The sequence below is a fragment of the Carcharodon carcharias genome, chromosome 21, assembly GCF_017639515.1.
Source record: "Carcharodon carcharias isolate sCarCar2 chromosome 21, sCarCar2.pri, whole genome shotgun sequence".
Lineage (NCBI taxonomy): Eukaryota > Metazoa > Chordata > Chondrichthyes > Lamniformes > Lamnidae > Carcharodon > Carcharodon carcharias.
In genome coordinates this window covers 8,654,169-8,672,919 of record NC_054487.1, presented here as the reverse complement: position 1 = coordinate 8,672,919, position 18,751 = coordinate 8,654,169, and the positions used below count along the sequence as shown (strand labels likewise).

At 40.5% G+C, this 18,751-nt stretch overlaps 1 protein-coding gene across 7 annotated transcripts in view; it reads right to left on the bottom strand.

Moving 5' to 3' along the window:
• Positions 1-18,643, bottom strand: part of yaf2 (YY1 associated factor 2) — a 208,066-nt gene extending 189,423 nt beyond the window's left edge. Inside the window, exons 1-3 of one of the 7 annotated variants that reach the window (XM_041215530.1) lie at positions 15,937-18,643; positions 14,612-14,776; positions 4,527-4,652 (exon numbers count right to left, since the gene is read on the bottom strand). In XM_041215530.1, coding sequence (XP_041071464.1) covers positions 4,527-4,558 — 32 coding nt within the window. In that variant the 5' untranslated portion in view covers positions 4,559-4,652; positions 14,612-14,776; positions 15,937-18,643. Of the gene's footprint in view, positions 1-4,526; positions 4,653-5,095; positions 5,234-5,346; positions 5,499-14,611; positions 14,777-15,936 lie in introns of those variants that run through there. The other 6 variants (XM_041215531.1, XM_041215525.1, XM_041215527.1 and 3 more) reach the window with 6 other exon arrangements.
• Positions 18,644-18,751: the final 108 nt, after the last annotated feature.

The window sequence follows — 18,751 nt, the reverse complement described above, 5'->3', positions numbered from 1 at the left end:
CACAGGTTGTTAAAAGAGGACCTCATAGTATTTACAAAGACAGCCTCTGGCCAAATCTGCTCAAATTGGTTTAGTAGCTATCTGTATGTGAAATCTAAGGTCAGAGCTGTAATTACTGCAGACAGTAAAAATAAAGTGCTTAATGCCATAAGAATTAAGCATTAAAACAGACTTTTCAATGAGAGTGAAGTAATTACTATATAAAACGCAGACTTAATCAAACTGACAGTTTACTTCAGCATGGAGAAGTTTTCAAAATTAAATTGCAAAATTAAACAGTTCACAAGGCAGCAGTTATAGGATTTTTCTCCCATTAGCTTTTACACTGTTGGGTACACTGATTCATACTGTAATACGGATGCACTCACAACTTGTAATAAAAGTCTCTTGAAATAGTTCCTTTGCTGGCATTATGTATGAACCACATCCCCATTACCTCCAACCTACCCAGTTCTTCCCAAGTGCAGATTCAAATGAGGTACCCTATACAGTGAAGTTATAATGTAGACAACTATTATAAAAGCAAGTCACGATGCCTTGGGGGTTCCAGTTTCCTGATGGTAAATCAGCAGAAACGGTCTTACAACTAAAAGTTGGTCGTTATTAATAATTGGGTTTGACAGGCCTGCTTTTAAACAAGATTCATTGGGTAAAAATCATCCAATACCAAGCGTTTGCTGAAATCTGTAATTATATCACACATATGCATTGAAAAAAAAAAAGACACCCCAACTAATAATACACATTAGTAGATCAACAGTGGCAGGCTGCAGTTATATGGACTATAACATATCCTGGCAAGGTGTATTAAAATCTTTAAATGTTTAATATTCACAACCAATAGCTAAGAAGCTAAAATAAAACTGTTATAATATTTTGAACCTAAAAAGGCTATTAATCATGCTATTATACATTAAATAGTTAAAATTATAAGTTTAAAATCAGCCGTTTTCTTTTTAGATAGTGGTTGAGAATTAATCTTTAAAAAAGGCATCACAGCAATGCGCCCTCAGTGCTATCCTCAAGTTACAGCTTTAGATACTGATGCCAAGATGTTTGACTTTTGACTGAAAAACTACCCAACTCATAACACATTTCATTCAAATCCTAACTCCACATTTACGACAAATCATTAAAATATCAACAGTCCAGGCAGACATCATCAGCAATTCTCTTGTACTTTTACACTCGCTAGAACCATAATAAACCATGTTTAATACTGAACACTTTATTAAATTTACCAGTTTCAATCAATCAGTGCTCTTGTCATCCCACAAAATCCTACACTTCAAATGCAATCACAATGAGCTAGACTAAGCAATTATATAAAAACTGGTATATCATAACTAAACCTTAACAAGATCTCTATTCAAACTCCTGACTGTTTTCATTCTCTTACTTTTTTTGCACCCATTAAGTTCAGGGATGTCAGCAGTATGGAGTGGATGGCTTCCAATTTGGCAACCAGTGTCAGTATCAGTAACTCCAGGTCAAAAACAACTCAGCTAGATGTAGGGCAAAACCCTCTTTACAGTAATATAAAATAAAAACATAAAATGCTGGAAAGACTCAGCAGGTCTGGCAGCATCTATGGAGAGAGAAACAGAGTTAATGTTTCAAAAACAACATGACTCTCCTTCGGAAATGAAGTCATATTGGACTCGAGATGCTAACTCTGTTTCTTTTTTCACGGATGTTGCCAAACCTACTGAGTTTTTCCAGCATTTTCTGTTTTATTTCAAATTTCCAGTATTTGCAGTATTTTGCTTTTACTTCCTTTACACTGTTTGTCCCACCAATGTCTTTTAGATATTAATCTCTTTTTTATGCATTAATGTAATAGGTTCCATTTTCCATACTCAGGGCAGGATTGAGGCTGGCAGAATTTAGTTTACAGAGGGTGGGGGATAATTTTAACTTTAATACAAAGGATAATTGGATAGATCTAACTGGTGGCCGATCTTATATCACCAGGTTAACATAATCTCCAAAAGTTAAAATGACCCTCAAGGCACCTTACAACACATAATGGAGTGGAAAGGACACAGTTCCTGGACTAATTCAAACACATACTACACAGATTAAAAACCAATATCTAATTCATCTCAACGCTCAATTCCGTATCCTATATTTCATGCACCTAAGTGGTAAATCTTTAACGTAATATTGTCTCACTGAGACACGCTCAATAAAATGAAATGCAGGAATAAAGTGAAGTACAAGTTTCCCCAAACAAAGTGAAATCAATCCATGTAAAGTCCAAAACACAGACAGATAAAAATATAGGAAGGCCATTGATCCCCTTGAATCTGTTTCACCATTCATTTAGATCATGCCTAATCTGTACCTCAACAGTATTTACATGTCTCAGCTCCATACCCCTTGCTACCCTTACCCAACAAATTTCTAAGTCACTCAGGCTTAAATTTCAACTTGTTCACCAACCACAGCCTTTTGAGCTCCAATTTGTCACTACTTTTCGTGTGAAAAATTGCTTCTCAATTTCATTCTTCAATGCCCTAACTGTAATTTTAGAATTATGTCACCATGTCACTGCCCATCAACACCCCCCCCCCAACCAAACCACCCCCCCCCCCCCCCCGAATCATGGTAGATTCCTTGATGGCCCTTTCCGTGGAGTGGCTTTGGTTTTATTTTCAGTAAAAAAAGATCAAGAATAGAACTTCCAACTTCCCTGATGACTTTTCGCGTCTACCAATGAGTAGTTAAGCTGTACGGGCCAGGAAGATCTGCACAGGGTCAGCTGAGGTTCTGCTATTGCCTTTGCTGCTCCACATATTAAAAAACTGAAAAAAAAAAAAATCAGCCAAAACTCCCGCTCAGTATCCAGGAAATATTTTTGTAGCTTGCCCGTAATAGATGTGTAATATGGACCGAAATGGGCTTGTTATGACACAAGAAAATAGACTGTTGAAGCTCGGTGCTAAGACTCACATGTGAATAAGCGCCACTGGGGCAAAGTGCCAGAGGATAACCAAAACCCAAAGAAGCATAACCCAACAATGCATCAACTGTTTCAAGATTCAAGGAGAGAAAATGGTGGGTGCAGGATGGAACAACAATATAGCACTTCTGTAATCAAATTCTTTTTAATTATTTGTCTCAATTAGTTGGAGAGCTGCTGTAAAATGGACAGATAGGTCACACTTGTTGAACAAGACAAACACATGACTTGTAACTGGCAACTGAGTGACAAGTGATCACTTTGCAAAAAAACACTGAAACTCTTCAGAGTGAATTATGGGCTAGACTTTACAATAATAAAGCAATAATGAAAGTGCAGTCCACATTCGTGATTTGCATTAATTCAGAAAACACACACACAAAAAGCTATTACAAAAGAGTGTGTCTCATTCCTTCTTAAGCTGCTACAAATAAACAATCAATTTTTGTTTTCCTGCTGGTTTTTGGCTACTTATTTAAAACACCTGAGTACTGATGCCATCACTGGGAGAACTGGCATGGAGTTACTGAACCAAATAGTGCAAGGGAGCTGATAAACATGAAGCTGAAATGACATGAGCACTGAAGCATCCAAAGTTAATGACTATGCCTAAGATAATTATTCAATTTCCTCAGAAGGTTGCCCTCCTACTTGCTCCCAAGTACTTTGTGTTTTAAGAAAGAAAAAAGTAAGGATATTCAAGTTAGTATGAATTCTTCAGAACTACTTCCTATTCAGAACAAGTCCTGATGGCAACTCCCTCTTCACACTCTTGCTCAATGGTATATTTCAATAAACCATCTATGTATAAAGTAGCATTTTATGATCATTAAACTGGAGCGGGGAGGAAAGCTATGTTGTGCTTATTGTGTATTCAGTACAGGATACCCTGTTTTACGTAAATATTCAGAATATAAATATGTGACCCAATTGTATTTCACCCTATTACAGCTTCAACCAATACAAAGAATATGCTCTCTTGCCTCCAGGCTGAAGGAAGGGTGCATGAAGTGAAAAGCCCAGGCAGGAAAGATAAAAATGAGGCAACAGAATACACTTTTTTTTCCTAAATAGTCAATTTAGGGCAGATTAATTTGTCTAAATCTATTAGTTATCATGCATTTTTAAAATAGCAAATGCAGTGACACAATGTTGCTTTAAAAGAAAACTAATTAGATACTTGAATCTTGAAGCTTTTGGGTTAATTCTATTCAGGGGCAGAGCCTTTTTGATTGTTTGGTCAAGTGGTTCAACTACCAGTTTTTGAAAACCAGAAATGCAACCAAGCAGTAATGATCCAAGAACATCCCTTAAGCAACACGAAAGCCCAATTTCATTCATAGATCTCTGACTGTGTGGGGCTTTAAATCTGCAAAATTAATAATATTGTAGGTGAATGCTTTAAAATAGTAAATTTCAAATGACAAACGTATCCAGGACCGTAGAAATAAATATTGCAACAACAACCCTCCATCTCTTCGAACCTATTTCAGCCTGTGCAACGTAAATTTATTAATAGATAGGGAAGAGATTAAATAAAAAAGGAAGTGGAGAGACTCACCGTGTTGATGTGCCCTTCCTGACATCACACATACTGCATTTGAAAGCCTCTGCGCTGTTCTTGAACGTACAAACGCTACAGTCCCAGTATCCCTCGTCTGTGGAAGGCTTGGGCTGCCTTTTGGGTCTGTTTTGGACAACAAAAGGAATGGAAAGAGGTGGTGAAAAAATACATAGGTGCACCCGGCTTATTGGCAAATAGTTTGCTCTTTTTTGTTGCTTCCCCACCCCTCTCTCTTTTTCCTCCTCCTCCTCCTCCCCTAAAGACCTTCCTGGCAATCGGTGACGATCAAAAGAAAAGAAGGGCCAGATCCTTTGAGCGAAACTGCAGCTCCCCATGTCAATTTCCCACGCACGCACGCACTGACTCTACTGTAACAAACCCGTCCGCCATGGCTGCTACATTGTATCGAGCTCTGCAACATTCTGCTCCCCGAGCACCAGCTCCCATTCTGCGATCGGTCCATTTCCACACACTTGAAAACATTTAAGAAGGGGGTAGGTATCCTTTCTCTTTTTTTTTCTCTCTCGGGGGCGGCAAGGGGAGCGGAGAGTCTAAAAGTACTCTACCTGGTGGGACTCTTCTTGTCTCCCATAGCGGCTTTAAGTCCTCGCTTTTTATTTATTATTATTTATTATTTGAAACCCGTCTGAATGGCTCAGGGCTCCTCTGCTAGCGCCTGGAAATCCCCCCCCACCCCCCCCAACACACACACACACACAAACCCAAACCCAACCCCCCCCCCCCCCCCCCTTCTCTCACCACCCCCAGCTGTCCGGTGACTCGCCTCACGTGGCGTGCCGGGGGCCAACCAGCTCACCAGGATTTTTATGAAACAGACACACGGTACACAAGGCGGTAGGTTTGCATGGCAGTGATGTTGGCTGCCGCTCTAACAGTGCCACTGCTTTCCTTCCACACACGGTAGCGGGAGAGGGAGGGAGCACACAACAAAAACAATCTTTGCTCCCATCAGTAAATCGCATTCGATGGCTTCCTGATTCTGTTTGAAATTACTTTTTTTTTGTACAGAGGAGGAAGCACTTATCCTTTCCCCACCCCCTCCCTCCCTCCCTATATGATGAAATATAATGACATCAGCAGCCCGGCTGCAGGACATCCAGAGGGTAGTAATGAATGAATGTGGACGCGGGAGTTTGTGCTAGATTTTCAGCATTTGCTAAATTCCTGGGACAAAGTTGTCAGCGCGGGGGAAATATTCGGAGCGAGATTTATTTACGGACTTTTCTTTCAAAAAAAAGTTTGCAAACTATGAAGTTTAATTCACTTCTAAAAGTGAAATGGGTCCCTTTTTTCAAACCATGACGAGCGAGTCACGGTGGATGAGTACGATTCAGTAGATCTCAAGAACCTAATCAAAGTGAACGGCACAAATACGCTGATTTGTAACCGCTTAAAACGCCATAGAATAAACATGGCATTATACTGTTTTGTAATCAAGTCTATTGCTCATTTCCTTACGTACCGAAGAGTAAGGTCATGTCCTTTTTTGTGATCTCTGCAGACATACCACGTGGTCTCGGATTGTTACATGATAAAGTCTTGCCCCAAATATTAAGCAGGGCATTACAAAGTTTCTTGGTGGTTCACTTGGAGTTGGCATTTAGCCCATGGAGGCCTTAGGTTTTGCTGATTACCGTGTCCTGAATTGGATCACCTCAGCCAGGATGGTTTTGAGGGATGTCACAACTGACTCCTGCAACTTGCCTTAGTCAAAAGAGCAACAAAAAAACAACTGTATTTTCGGTTCCTCTACAAGAACGAGCACATTTCTGGACTGGCAAGTGTAAATGCTCGAATCCATTACTAAGAACATGACAACACGGCACTTAGAAAATCAGAAAATGATTAGGCAGGTCAACATGTTTGATGTAAGGAAATCTTGGTTTATAAATACATTGAGATTTTTAGGATGAGAGCAAGGTAGATGAAGGGGAACCAGTGATCATGGTACATTTGGATTTTCAAAAGGCATTCGATGTGGTCCCACACAAAAGGTTATTGTTCATGGGATTGGAATGTATTAGCATGGTTGCAGAATTGGTTAACAGACAGAAAACAGGGTAGAAATAAATGAATCATTTTTGGTTTGTCAAGCTGTTATTAGTGGGGTGCTGCAAAGATCAGTGGTGGACCTTAGCTATTTACAATTTATATTAATGACTTATATGAAAGGGCAAAATGTAATATCTTAATAATACAAAGCTAGGTGGGAAAGCAAGCTGTGAGGACGAAGCATCTGCAAAGGAATACAGATGGGTTAAGTGAGTGTACAAGATGATGGCAGATGGAGTATAACGGGGAAATGTGAAGTTTTTAATTTTGATAGAAAAAATAGAAAAATGAATATTTTTTTTAAAATGGTAAGAAACTATTAAATGTGGTGTTCATAGGGATTTGAATGTCCTTGAACAAGAAACATGTAGCTACGACGAGCAATTAGAAGGGTAACTGGTATATTGGCCTTTATTGCAAGGGGGTTGGAGTAGTGTACAAAATGAAGGAAATCTTGCATAATTGTACAGAGTTTTGGTGAGACCAACCCTGGAATACATATACAAAGAACAATACTTGCCTTCAAGGGGATGAAACAAAGGTTCACTAGATTGATTCCTGGGATGAGAGGGTTTGTCTTATGAAGACAGATTGAGTAGAATGGGCCTATACTCCTTGCTGTTTAGAAGAATGAGAGGTGATCTCATTGAAACAGATAAGATTCGGAGAGAACTTGACAGAGTAGATGTTGAGAGTCATTACTAGCATAGTTAAATAGACTATCATTAACAACTTACACTACTTATATAGTGCCTTTATATATGCAGTGATAAACAAAATTTGACACCAAGCCATATAAGGAGATATTAGGTCAGATAACTAAAACCTTGGCCAAAGAAATAGGTTTTAAACAGCATCTTAAAGGAGAGAGATTTAAGCAACAGAGAGATTTAAGGAGGGAATTCCAAAGCTTGGGGCCAAGGTAGCTGAAGCATGGCTGTCAGTGGGTGAGTGACCAAAATCGGAGATCTGCAAGAAGCCAGAATTGGAGAAGTGCAAACATCTCAGAGGGATGTCTGGTTAGAGATAGGGAAGGGTGAGGCCATGGAGGGATTTGAAAACAAGTATGAGGATTTTAAAAGTGAGGCATTGCCAGGCCAGAAGCCATTCTATGTTAACGTGCATTGGGATGATCATTGAATGGAATTTTGAGAGAGTTTTGGACCATGTCTGATGTCAGACCAATTTAACTGATTTTTTTCAAAGAGAGGTGTGTAGATGAGGGCAATGCATTTGATATAATCTACTTGGACTTCAAGGCTTTTGATAAAGTCGCGTATGGGTGACTGATAACGAAGGTAAGAGCCCATGGGATCCAAGGCAATTTGGCAAATTGGATCCAGAATTGGCTGAGTGGCAGGAAGCAGAGGGTGATGGTCGAGGGGTGTTTTTGTGACTGGATGCCTGTGTCCAGTGGGGTTCCACAGGGATCGGTGTTAGGTCCCTTGCTGTTTGTGGTATATATAAACGATTTAGAATTGAATATAGGAGGGTTGATCAGTAAGTTCGTGGATGACACAAAAATTGGTGTGGTGGTAAATAGTGAGGAGGATAGCCCTAGATTACAGGAGGATATAGATTGGCTGATCAGTGGCAAAAGGAATTTAATCCGGATAAGTGTGAGGTGATGCATTTGGGCAGGCCAAACATGGCATGGGAATACATGATGAATGACAGGACCCTGGGAAGTACCGAGGATCAGCGGGACCTTGGTGTGCATGTCCACCGGTCCCTTAAGGTAGTGGGACAGGTAGATAAGGTGGTTAAGAAGGCATATGGGATACTTGCCTTTATTAGCCGAGGCATAGAATATAAGAGCAGGGGGGTTATGCTGGAATTGTATAAAACACTGGTTAGGCCTCAGCTAAAGTATTGCGTGCAGTTCTGGAATTCGCATTATAGGAAGGATGTGATTGCACTAGAGAGAGTGCAGAGGGGATTTACTAGGATGTTGCCTGGAATAGAGAGTTTTAGTTATGGGAGAGATTGGATAGACTGGGGTTATTTTCCCTGGGGCACAGGAGATCGAGGGGGTACAAGATTGACATATATAAAATTATGAGGGGCATAGATAGGGTAGACAGGAAGGAATTTTTGCCCTTGTTGGGGGAATCAATAACCAGGGGGCATAGGTTTAAGGTAAGGGGCAGGAGGTTTAGAGGGGATGAGGGGAAGAATTTTTTTTTACCTAGAGGGTAGTGGGGATCTGGAACTCAATGCCTTAAAGGGTGGTAGAGACAGATACCCTCATAACATTTAAGAAATATTTAGATGTGCACTTGTGATGCCAGGGCATACAAGGCTAAGGGCCTAGTGCTAAAAAATTGGATTAGAATAGTTAGGTACTTGTTTGATCAGCGCAGATGCAATGGGCCGAAGAGCCTTTTTTCTGTGCTGTAGACCTCTATGACTCTATGGAGGAGCTCAAGTTTATGGAGTTGAGAGGCTAACCAGGAGAGCATTGTCAGTGATAACAAAGGCATGAATGAGGGTTTCAGATGCAGATGCGCTGAAGGGTGATGTTACAGAGTTGCAAGTAGGTGGCCTTGGTGACAGACAGGATACAGGGTTGGAAGCTCAGCTCAGGCTGGATTAGGATGGTCAAGTTGCGAGCAACCTGTGTCAGCCTTAGAAAATGGCTCAGAAGAGGAATGGAGTCAATAGCTCACAAGTGGAATTTGTAGTGAGGACTAAAGACAATGGCATTGGCCTTTCCAATATTTAAGTTGAGGAAATTTCTGCTCAATTATATCAAATGTTGGACAAGCAGCATGTCAAATCAGAAGAAGTGGAGGGTTCAAGAGAGGTGGTGGTGGTGAGGTAGAACGGGGTATTGTCAGCATACATGTGTTTTTGGAAGATGTCGCCAAGGGGTAGCATGTAGAGGAGGAAAAGGAGGGATTCTCCAGAGATAAAGATGCACAAGTGTGAAGAGAAGCCAATCTAGGTGACTCCCTGGATAGATAGAAACGGAATCATGCAAAGGCAGTCCCATCTGCTGAACAACAGCGGAGAGCCACTGAATAAGAACGATGTGGTCAACTGTGTTAGAGGCTGCAGATAAGTTGAGAAGGATGGAGAGGGATAGTTTACCATGGTTACTGCCATAAAGGATGTAATTTGTGGTTTTGACAAGGGCTGTTTCAATACTATTGCAGATGCGATAACCTGATTGGTGAGCCTCAAACACAGGGAGAGAGAGAAAGATGAACACAGATTTGGGAGGTGACAACTCATTCAAGGACTTTAACAATATCACAGTAATGCGGGGAGGTCAAGAAGGGAAGTTGCATGGTCAGCAGTTTGGTGGAAGGAGCAGAGCTCAATCTCACAGGCAGATAACCCCAGAAGGAAGATAGGTGAGAAAGAGAAAAATGTGAGCTCACGGCTCGTGGAAGGAAGGGAAGTGGCAGAAACAGCTGAATGATTATTCTCGATCTTAGTGACAAAAAAATTCCACGACCTCCTTGCACTTGTTGGTGACTATAGTGGAAGTGAGGCAGGGGGCAGTGTTAAGAAAAATGGTTTGTAGTGCAGAATAGAAACAAAAGGCTATCTTTGACAAACAGTTTTGTCAGAGGAGAGAAAAACCCAACAATGCTTTATGTGGTTCAACCAAATCTGGTAATAAATCTTGAAAACATTTACCCACCATAAACCATCAGGTTGACAATCTGTAGACTTAAAGGAGCAAAAATGACAGCTGTGCCAAGGGAAACCACCAGGATATGTAAATGATTTGAGGGAAGAATTTATTCCAGGGCAGACACGAAAGAAATTGGAGTTGGGAGTAATGTTCCCTCTAGTTTCCCTTCAATGTGAGCAACCTGTTTCTTGAACAGCGTGGTCCTTTTAAGACTGCCATGCTTTCAGAATTTTAAAAGGGGACCACTGCTAGTGTGTGGTCTGTTTGTCCTCTGCACAGCACAATCCCAATGGCTGTGCCCCTGTGCAGCTGAGATGGCATGGTGGTTGGGAGGAAGGAGGAGAATGAGAGTGGGGAGGGATACAAAGAAGTGATCAAAGATCATCTTATCCTAATACACCCCTCTTTAGGCTGGTGTCAACTTTTGCCTGATTATAGTTCAGTCATGTGTGTTGGGAAGCTCTAGATAAATGCTGCTGTTGGTGGTGGCCCATTTGACTATGAAGGACATCATAGACAAGCCTGATCCTGCCCTCAGCTTATATCCGCATACAAACACTAGGAGCACACGGTGCCAGATGGTGATTAAAATAAAACTCTGGATGATTTTTCCATTGTCTAGATAAGTCACAAAGGCAAATCTAGTGCCCCACCATTCACTTGGCAGTGATCCATTCACATCACGTAGTGTATTTACATACTGAGCCATTGTTAAATGCACATCTACTTTTCCATAGTTACTGAAAGGCTTTAGACAATGGAGATGCAGGTTCAATTAAGATAATGGATCATGAAGAGCGAGAGTGCGAGAGAGTGCGGGAGCGCGAGAGAGCGCGGGAGCGCGAGAGAGCGCGGGAGCGCGAGAGAGCGCGGGAGCGCGAGAGAGCGCGGGAGCGCGAGAGAGCGCGGGAGCGCGAGAGAGCGCGGGAGCGCGAGAGAGCGCGGGAGCGCGAGAGAGCGCGGGAGCGCGAGAGAGCGCGGGAGCGCGAGAGAGCGCGGGAGCGCGAGAGAGCGCGGGAGCGCGAGAGAGCGCGGGAGCGCGAGAGAGCGACAGGGAGAGAGAGAGAGAGAGCGCGACAGGGAGAGAGAGAGAGAGAGCGACAGGGAGAGAGAGAGAGAGAGAGAGAGAGCGACAGGGAGAGAGAGAGAGAGCGACAGGGAGAGTGAGAGAGAGAGCGACAGGGAGAGAGAGAGAGCGCGACAGGGAGAGTGAGAGAGAGAGCGACAGGGAGAGTGAGAGAGAGAGCAACAGGGAGAGTGAGAGAGAGAGCGACAGGGAGAGTGAGAGAGAGAGCGACAGGGAGAGTGAGAGAGAGAGCGACAGGGAGAGTGAGAGAGAGAGCGACAGGGAGAGTGAGAGAGAGAGCGACAGGGAGAGTGAGAGAGACAGCGACAGGGAGAGTGAGAGAGAGAGCGACAGGGAGAGTGAGAGAGTGAGAGAGCGACAAGGAGAGTGAGATAGTGTGTGTGAGAGAGAGAGAGAGAGAGAGAGAGAGAGAACAGAAGTTAGAAGGGTATCCTGTCAGTTAAAAATTAAGGATGTATAAATGAAGACTCGTAAGATCTGAAACATAAGTCTATTTTCCTCCCTGCAGATACAATCTGACCCGAGTGTATCCAATCTTCTGATTTTATTTCAGATTTCCAGCACCTGCATTATTTTGCATCATGTGAATAAATATGGTGTTCATGGGGATTTGCCAACATTTTGTAATAATTGTTTTGCTTACTAATTTTGCCAATAGTTTGTCATATGTTTTGAACAGTTTCAAACTTGATAACTACTTTTGTTGGACATCTTCAACCACGTATCATTCATTTGATCGCAATACTTATTGATCTCCCATGATTTGTGGTTATTCAGAGATTATAGTTTTATAACAGATTGGGTATAGTTTTATAACAGATTGGGTATTAGTAACAAAGTGTGATGAGAAAGTGCTACAGGAAGCAACTGTGACTTTTACAGTAAATATTTGCTATAGGCAAGACTTTCAATATAGATATAAATGTTAGAGACCCTTTACAAACATATGAAAATGACTGGCAGGAAAAGACAAGCTGATCCATCAAGGTTGCCCCATGCACGATGCCTGGAGCATGAGGAGACACTTCCCTCCCAACCAACTTCTCCCCCACCCACCAACTGCCATTTAATCACTTGGGAGAAGCAAAAATAAAACTGGAAAATTCATCTGATCTTTCCAGGCGATCAGAACTAGTCCTTGAGCGAGCATCAACTGCCATTTGCAGAAGAGAGCTCAAAACTTCTACCAACCATTGTGCATAGAAATGTTTCCTAACTTCACTTCTGAAAGGCCTGCCTGCAATTTTTAAAACTATGCTTCCTAGACCCTGATTCCCCAACTAGTCAGAAATTTTTTTATCTACCCTACCAGTTTCCCTTAATATCTTGAATACAACACGAATGTATATAATCTCATTTCATAATTTAAGCCTTGAAGTCCATCAGCCCGTGCAACTTTCCTTAATATAACATTTCTCATGTAGTAAAATGTCCCAAGATGCTTCACATGAGCACACTCAAACAAAATGTGACACTGAACCACATATGGCAAATTTAGGACACGTGACCAAAAGTTTGATTGAAGAAGTGTGTTTTAAGGAGCATCTTGAAGAGAGAGATAGAAAAGCAGTGTGGTTTAGGGGGAGGGAATTCCCAAACTTAGGGCCTCAGAAGCTGAAAGCACAGTTGCCAATAATGCAGTGGTAAAAATTGGGATGTGCAACAGGCCAAAAGTGGAGCAACACAGACATCCTAGAAGGCTGTATGGTTGGAGGAGGTTACAAAGATTGGGAGGGGCAAGACCATGAAGGCACTTGAAAACAAGGATGATTTTTTTTTTGTTTGTAGAAGAGGCATTGCCGGTCCAGCAGCCAATGTAGGTCAGTGAGATGATGGTGAATGAGTGTTTAGTTCAGCAAGAACTAGACTAGCTTGAGCAAAGAACACACTTCAAAAGCTGAACAAAATTTTCAAGATGCAGGTCTATCTTACGGAGTTGCTAAAAATCATAACATGGTCAGTATTTCTCAAACAACAAGAAGTAACAACAGTGAAAGAGGTGGACACATAAATATTTTGAGCCTTTGAAACCTGCATCCAGAAAGAACCTGAGACTCCACCAGTCACAAGATGGTGAAAGAGAGAATGAGAATGATTCTCACCAAGATAAAGGAAACTCGAATACTTTTGCGTTTATAAACAGACAGCAAAATCACCTAAGACTGACCCAAGTAATGTTTGGGAAATTAAAAGGCAAAGATGAAGGAGAAGACCAAAGAAAATCATATTGGTTGATACAAGAAAGTGGGCTAGAATGCCAGGCAACATGAGCGTTGGATCATGTACATGTCCGTCGAAACTAAGACATAAGGTCTGACCCTCATCCTTCTCGCTTCCTCTTCTCAACATTGGTGGTACTCTAAATTATTGATCCTGACCCTCCACTTAAGTTCCTCGATAAGAACAAAAGCCTTTGGTGGAACTGCATGTATGGTCACTGAGGGAAGGTGCTGATACAGTAATTCCCACTGCCTACCAACACTCGATGTTCAGGGTCACACTGAACAGTCACTTAAAAAAGGCTGAAGGGCTGCCACTACCCATGATACCATAGCCATCCAGTCATTTCAGAGGAGCAGAATGTATTACTCATCAATCTTGAAATTAATTTGCCACATAATAACAATTACCAAATTGATTACTTTACAGTCAAGTTTCACCAAAATGTTTGACTAAATGCCACTCCTTTATTCAGAAAGCTCAACAGTCACAAATTAATGATGTAAAGTATGTCTAATTGAAATTTGAATTGCTACAATAGAGTCAGATGGAATATCATGGGATGATGCATCTTCCCTACACTCCACACCTCCCCAGATGGAAAATTATATTTGGCAATAATGGAATATAGACAACCCCTCATATGCAAACAGAAAAAAGACAGAATGCTTTCAACCTCCTACCTCTGAATCTGTTCCCAAGAAAAGTTTGGTAAACAGTGAAGAGTACTGTAAAACCTCAGCAGAACACAAGACAGACATGGCAGATGCAGTTTAGTGTGGTGAGTGTGAGATACTGCTTCAGGAAGGGGAAAAAAAAGAATGGGAGAATACACAATGAAAAAACACTGAAGGATACAGAAGAGGCCGGCCACCCCCCCCCCCCCCCCCCCCACCGGGTTCCTATAACTAATTTATTGAAAGTCTGAGAATAGGCAGATAAAGTACTAACCTCCTTCAAACAATATTTTATACCTCATTTTATATACTAGCCCTTAAATTGATTATTTAATTACTAATAACAGGATGAGTTTTTCTATAACCTTTATTTCATTACCTTTTGTAGATACTTGGCTTGACATCAGTTTCGATAAGTAGGCCAAATCCTCTGAACCAAAACCTGCATTTATTCTTGGATTTGGGTTAGCATAGCACAGCCCAGGCCTAATAATTAACTTGATTGCAGCAAAGTGGTCATGGGAGAATGTGTCAAAGACATTTCCTGTCAAAGGATGTCAGAAAATATCACACATTAGACTGATTTATACAGGCTAAAATACTACTGTAGATTTATTTACAAATAAAATGACATACAGAAGCAAAATACATAGGCAAGCAGCACAATATTTGATATAAAAACAGAAAATTATGGAAATACTCAGCAGGCCGAGAAGCATTTGGGGAAAAAGTAGCAGAGTTAATGTTTCAGATCAATGACTGGAATCTTCCTGCTGGTTTGTGGTGCCCTGACATAGAAACAGCAAATGCATTAACTAATTACTTATATTCAAATTTTACTTCAAAAATATTGAATATCTTACCAATTATTTAAATATGACTAGTCTACAGGCTGCAGACTACTGTGACTGATTATATTTTTTTCCCAACAAAGAACACAGGTAAAACACTGTTACAAAAAGTAATGTATTGTGAAAATCACCAACTTTGGTGGTGCAGAGACAAGAGAAATCAACACGAATATTTGTAAAATATCCCTCAAAAAGAAAGATAGGCCAGAGAATCCACCAACTACTTGTTTATCCAGTGTATTAAGTTCCTCATGCAAGATTATCCCAGCTGATAACACTTTCTGGGAGACAACTCCACAAACAGAAAAATATTAAGAAAGGTTAATGGTAATCCAAATGCATAGCTGACAACAAGCAAAAAACGAAATGGTGTTTAGCAATCTCAGGTATGAGAAACATAAGTGAAAACTCCCAGCAATCCTGATCAAAGCCTGAAAATACAGTAATTTTTAAAATGGAGAAAGGGGAAAACAGTCAAAGATGCATAGAATCAATAGAAAAACAACCCTAAAAAGGAAAATATACAAATGATACATTTAAGATATTAGAACTGAATGCCAAATAGCAATTTTTTGATCTTAAAGAATGTAATCATTAAAAGGGATGGCTAAATGCGTCCTAGAAACTAATCCAAAGTCTCTGTGATTTGCAAACAATATTTTAATTTTGCAGGTCTGCAGCTATTGCATAGATCATTTTCTTAACTGTTGTGCCTTCACATATTTGAATACTGCATATAGAACACTAATTTATACATTGATAAAGAAAACCCTGAGATACAATTTTCAATAGTTTTGAAATCGGAATCCTGGATTTAGAGAGCAATCCTGGTATGGAACAGTTGAGAGCTTACCTGCTGTAGAACATGATAAATTGGTGCTTTATGCCTACAGCAATATGGCAGCTGGCAGTTTACAACCCCATGACATCACTGATGATTTAGTGCTTCTGCTCAGATGTCTATTTTTCTCTAACAGTGAAAGTAAAACCTGTAACCAATAGATTGATATGCAGTTGATTGGCAGGCTGTTCTGTCAGGTTTACAGAGATCAATGTACTTCTTTAAAAGAGAAATAATGCAATATTTAAATAAGATGTATGAGGAATAACAGAAATGTGTCCACATAAAAAAACAGGGCTGGCAACTAAATATTGCAGGTTATAACAATCAGAAAGGCTAAGGAAGGAGGAGGTAATAGCAGTAGAGAAAGAGACATAGCTAACAGGATAGAAACAGAATCTATGCAGGCTGAAATAAATGACAAAGGATCAATCACATTAAGTGTATACTACAGACCACCAAATAATTGAAATAAGGTGGAGGAAGAAATGTGTAAGTGAATGTGAATGGAGTAAAGGGCATAGAATAATAATCAAGAGAGATTGAAGTGATAAGGAAATAGGGTATGGGGCTTTGACAATGTGTGCAGGAGTCCTTTCTTGTCCAGTATGTAAAAAGTTCCACCAACGAGGAGGGAACCCTGTTGGATCTAGCATTAGCGAATGAACCAGAACAGATTAGAGAAGTGAGCTTTGGGGAACATCTAGGCAATAACAGCATAGCATTAAGTGGAATAATACCAGAGTGGCCAGCAGTGCTCTGAACATAGTCAGAAGTGCAGGTCAGTTGTGCTCTCTGCCCAACACACGATGGGCATGACATGAAAAGAAATCAAAAAAGATTTGAAGACATTTACGATAGAAAAGGGGACTCGACTGAAAAACTAATCAAACTAAGAGAGGATAAAATCCCTGGTCCAAATGGATTGCATCTGTGCATATTATAAGGTAGGAAAGAGATAGCAGAGGTATTATTACATAACTTCATTAGAAAAGGCAATAGTGCCAGAGGACTGGTGGACAGATAATGTGAATCCAATATTTGAACTGGGACCTAGAACAAGTATTGGAAACTACAGACCAATTAGCTTAACATTGGTGGTAGGAAAGATAATGGAATCCTTCTTCAAAGATGCAATTGAAAACATCTTTAAATTATTTTTTCAATTTCTAAAGTCATGACTGATTTCAAAAGAAAAGTTCATGCCTGACCAACGTTATTAAATTCTTTGTAGTAGTAATAGAAAGGCCAGGCAAGGATAGTGCAATGGAAACAATATATTAGGATTTCTAAAAGTACGTGATAAGGTACTGACTGCATAGTGGAGTCATGACTAAAGCCAGTCAAATGGAGTCAGGGGATAGGTAGCATAATTGGTAGCAAGCTGGCTAAAAAAAACAGGAAACAAGAGCGTAGGGGTTAAAGGTAGTTATTCAAACTGTTAAATGATGAGAAGTGGTGTTCCACAAGCATTGATGCTGGAACCACTGTTGTTCATCATTTCCATAAATGAATCGGACTGGGGAATCTGAAATACAATTTCAAAATATGTAAGAAAATGTAGATTTGGAGAAGGTGCAAATTGATTGACTACGATAGTGGAATGGAGAGGTTACACTGATAAGGATTGAACAGACTGTCTCTTCTCCAGAAAATGCAACCTTTGATGCCGAAATAGTTTACAACCACATATCCGCTCCATTAAAATAGTTTACTTCTACTTGTGTAACATTGTTCAACTTGGACCCTGCCTGATCATCTGCTGATAGAGTTATATGAAGAAAAGTGCGAGGAGGCTTGTGTAGAACATAAACACCTGCATGAACCTGTTGGGCCAACTGATTAGTTTCTGTGCTGTAAATAACATACTATGTAAAAAGGTATAGGAGTAAGTGAATAAGACCACGAGGGTCTCAGGTTTCCCTGATCTGTACTGAGATAGCTAATCTCAGCAAAAAATATGATGAATTTGCTATAACTGGATGTCAGGCAAGGACAACAGGCTCAATGTTTAGGCCAATGTTGTCCAATAGAAATTTGTGACGCTACTATGACACCAATTGTGTCACATGCACAAACGTAAGTAGAAAATACCATACATATGCACACAATATTGAGCAAACATCTACCACCATTCAGTAACCACGAAAGTAAAGCACTTCAAAGAATACTTGAACTCTGCTTTTTGTCTTAACGTTTTAGCAATAAATGCATAAAAAGGTAAAAGAGCACATGCATACAACTTGTGAACGAGTGTCGTAATCACATGTCCAACAATGGTAGCTATTGCTCATTTTTTATTCATGCACCAGAAATGCAGTTAGCCAGCTATGGATTCCCAATTAGCCATGTGTGGCTAACGTATTGGACTGTCACATAGCCTTGCCACGAGTGAATGGCCAAAAAGGTACCCACTCAGAGCTACATTTCCTTTTTTTTTTTAAAAAAGGCAATTTCTCAATTACTTCTGGGCTTGAGAAAAAATACCATAACCAAAATAGATTTTCTGCTGGACTCTAGGTGCCAATTAAAAGTGGCTTGAATTAAGTCAGCAGAAATTTTGCTCCAGCAGAAGCAAAAGGAGGCCAGGGAGATTCAGTCCAAAGTTTATAAGCACTAGGGATAGGCAAGTGGGCTGGGAGCAGAGGACACAGTTAGGCCCAAGAACATCAGACCACCAGATACTAAATTATGCAGCATACTTTAAGTTGCGCACATGCTTAGCAGCAACAATGAGGGGTTAGTCACTATCAATCACAGTTGATATATTATGATCACATGATACAATGGACTAATCACATCAGCCAAACTGACAAGAGTCAAAACG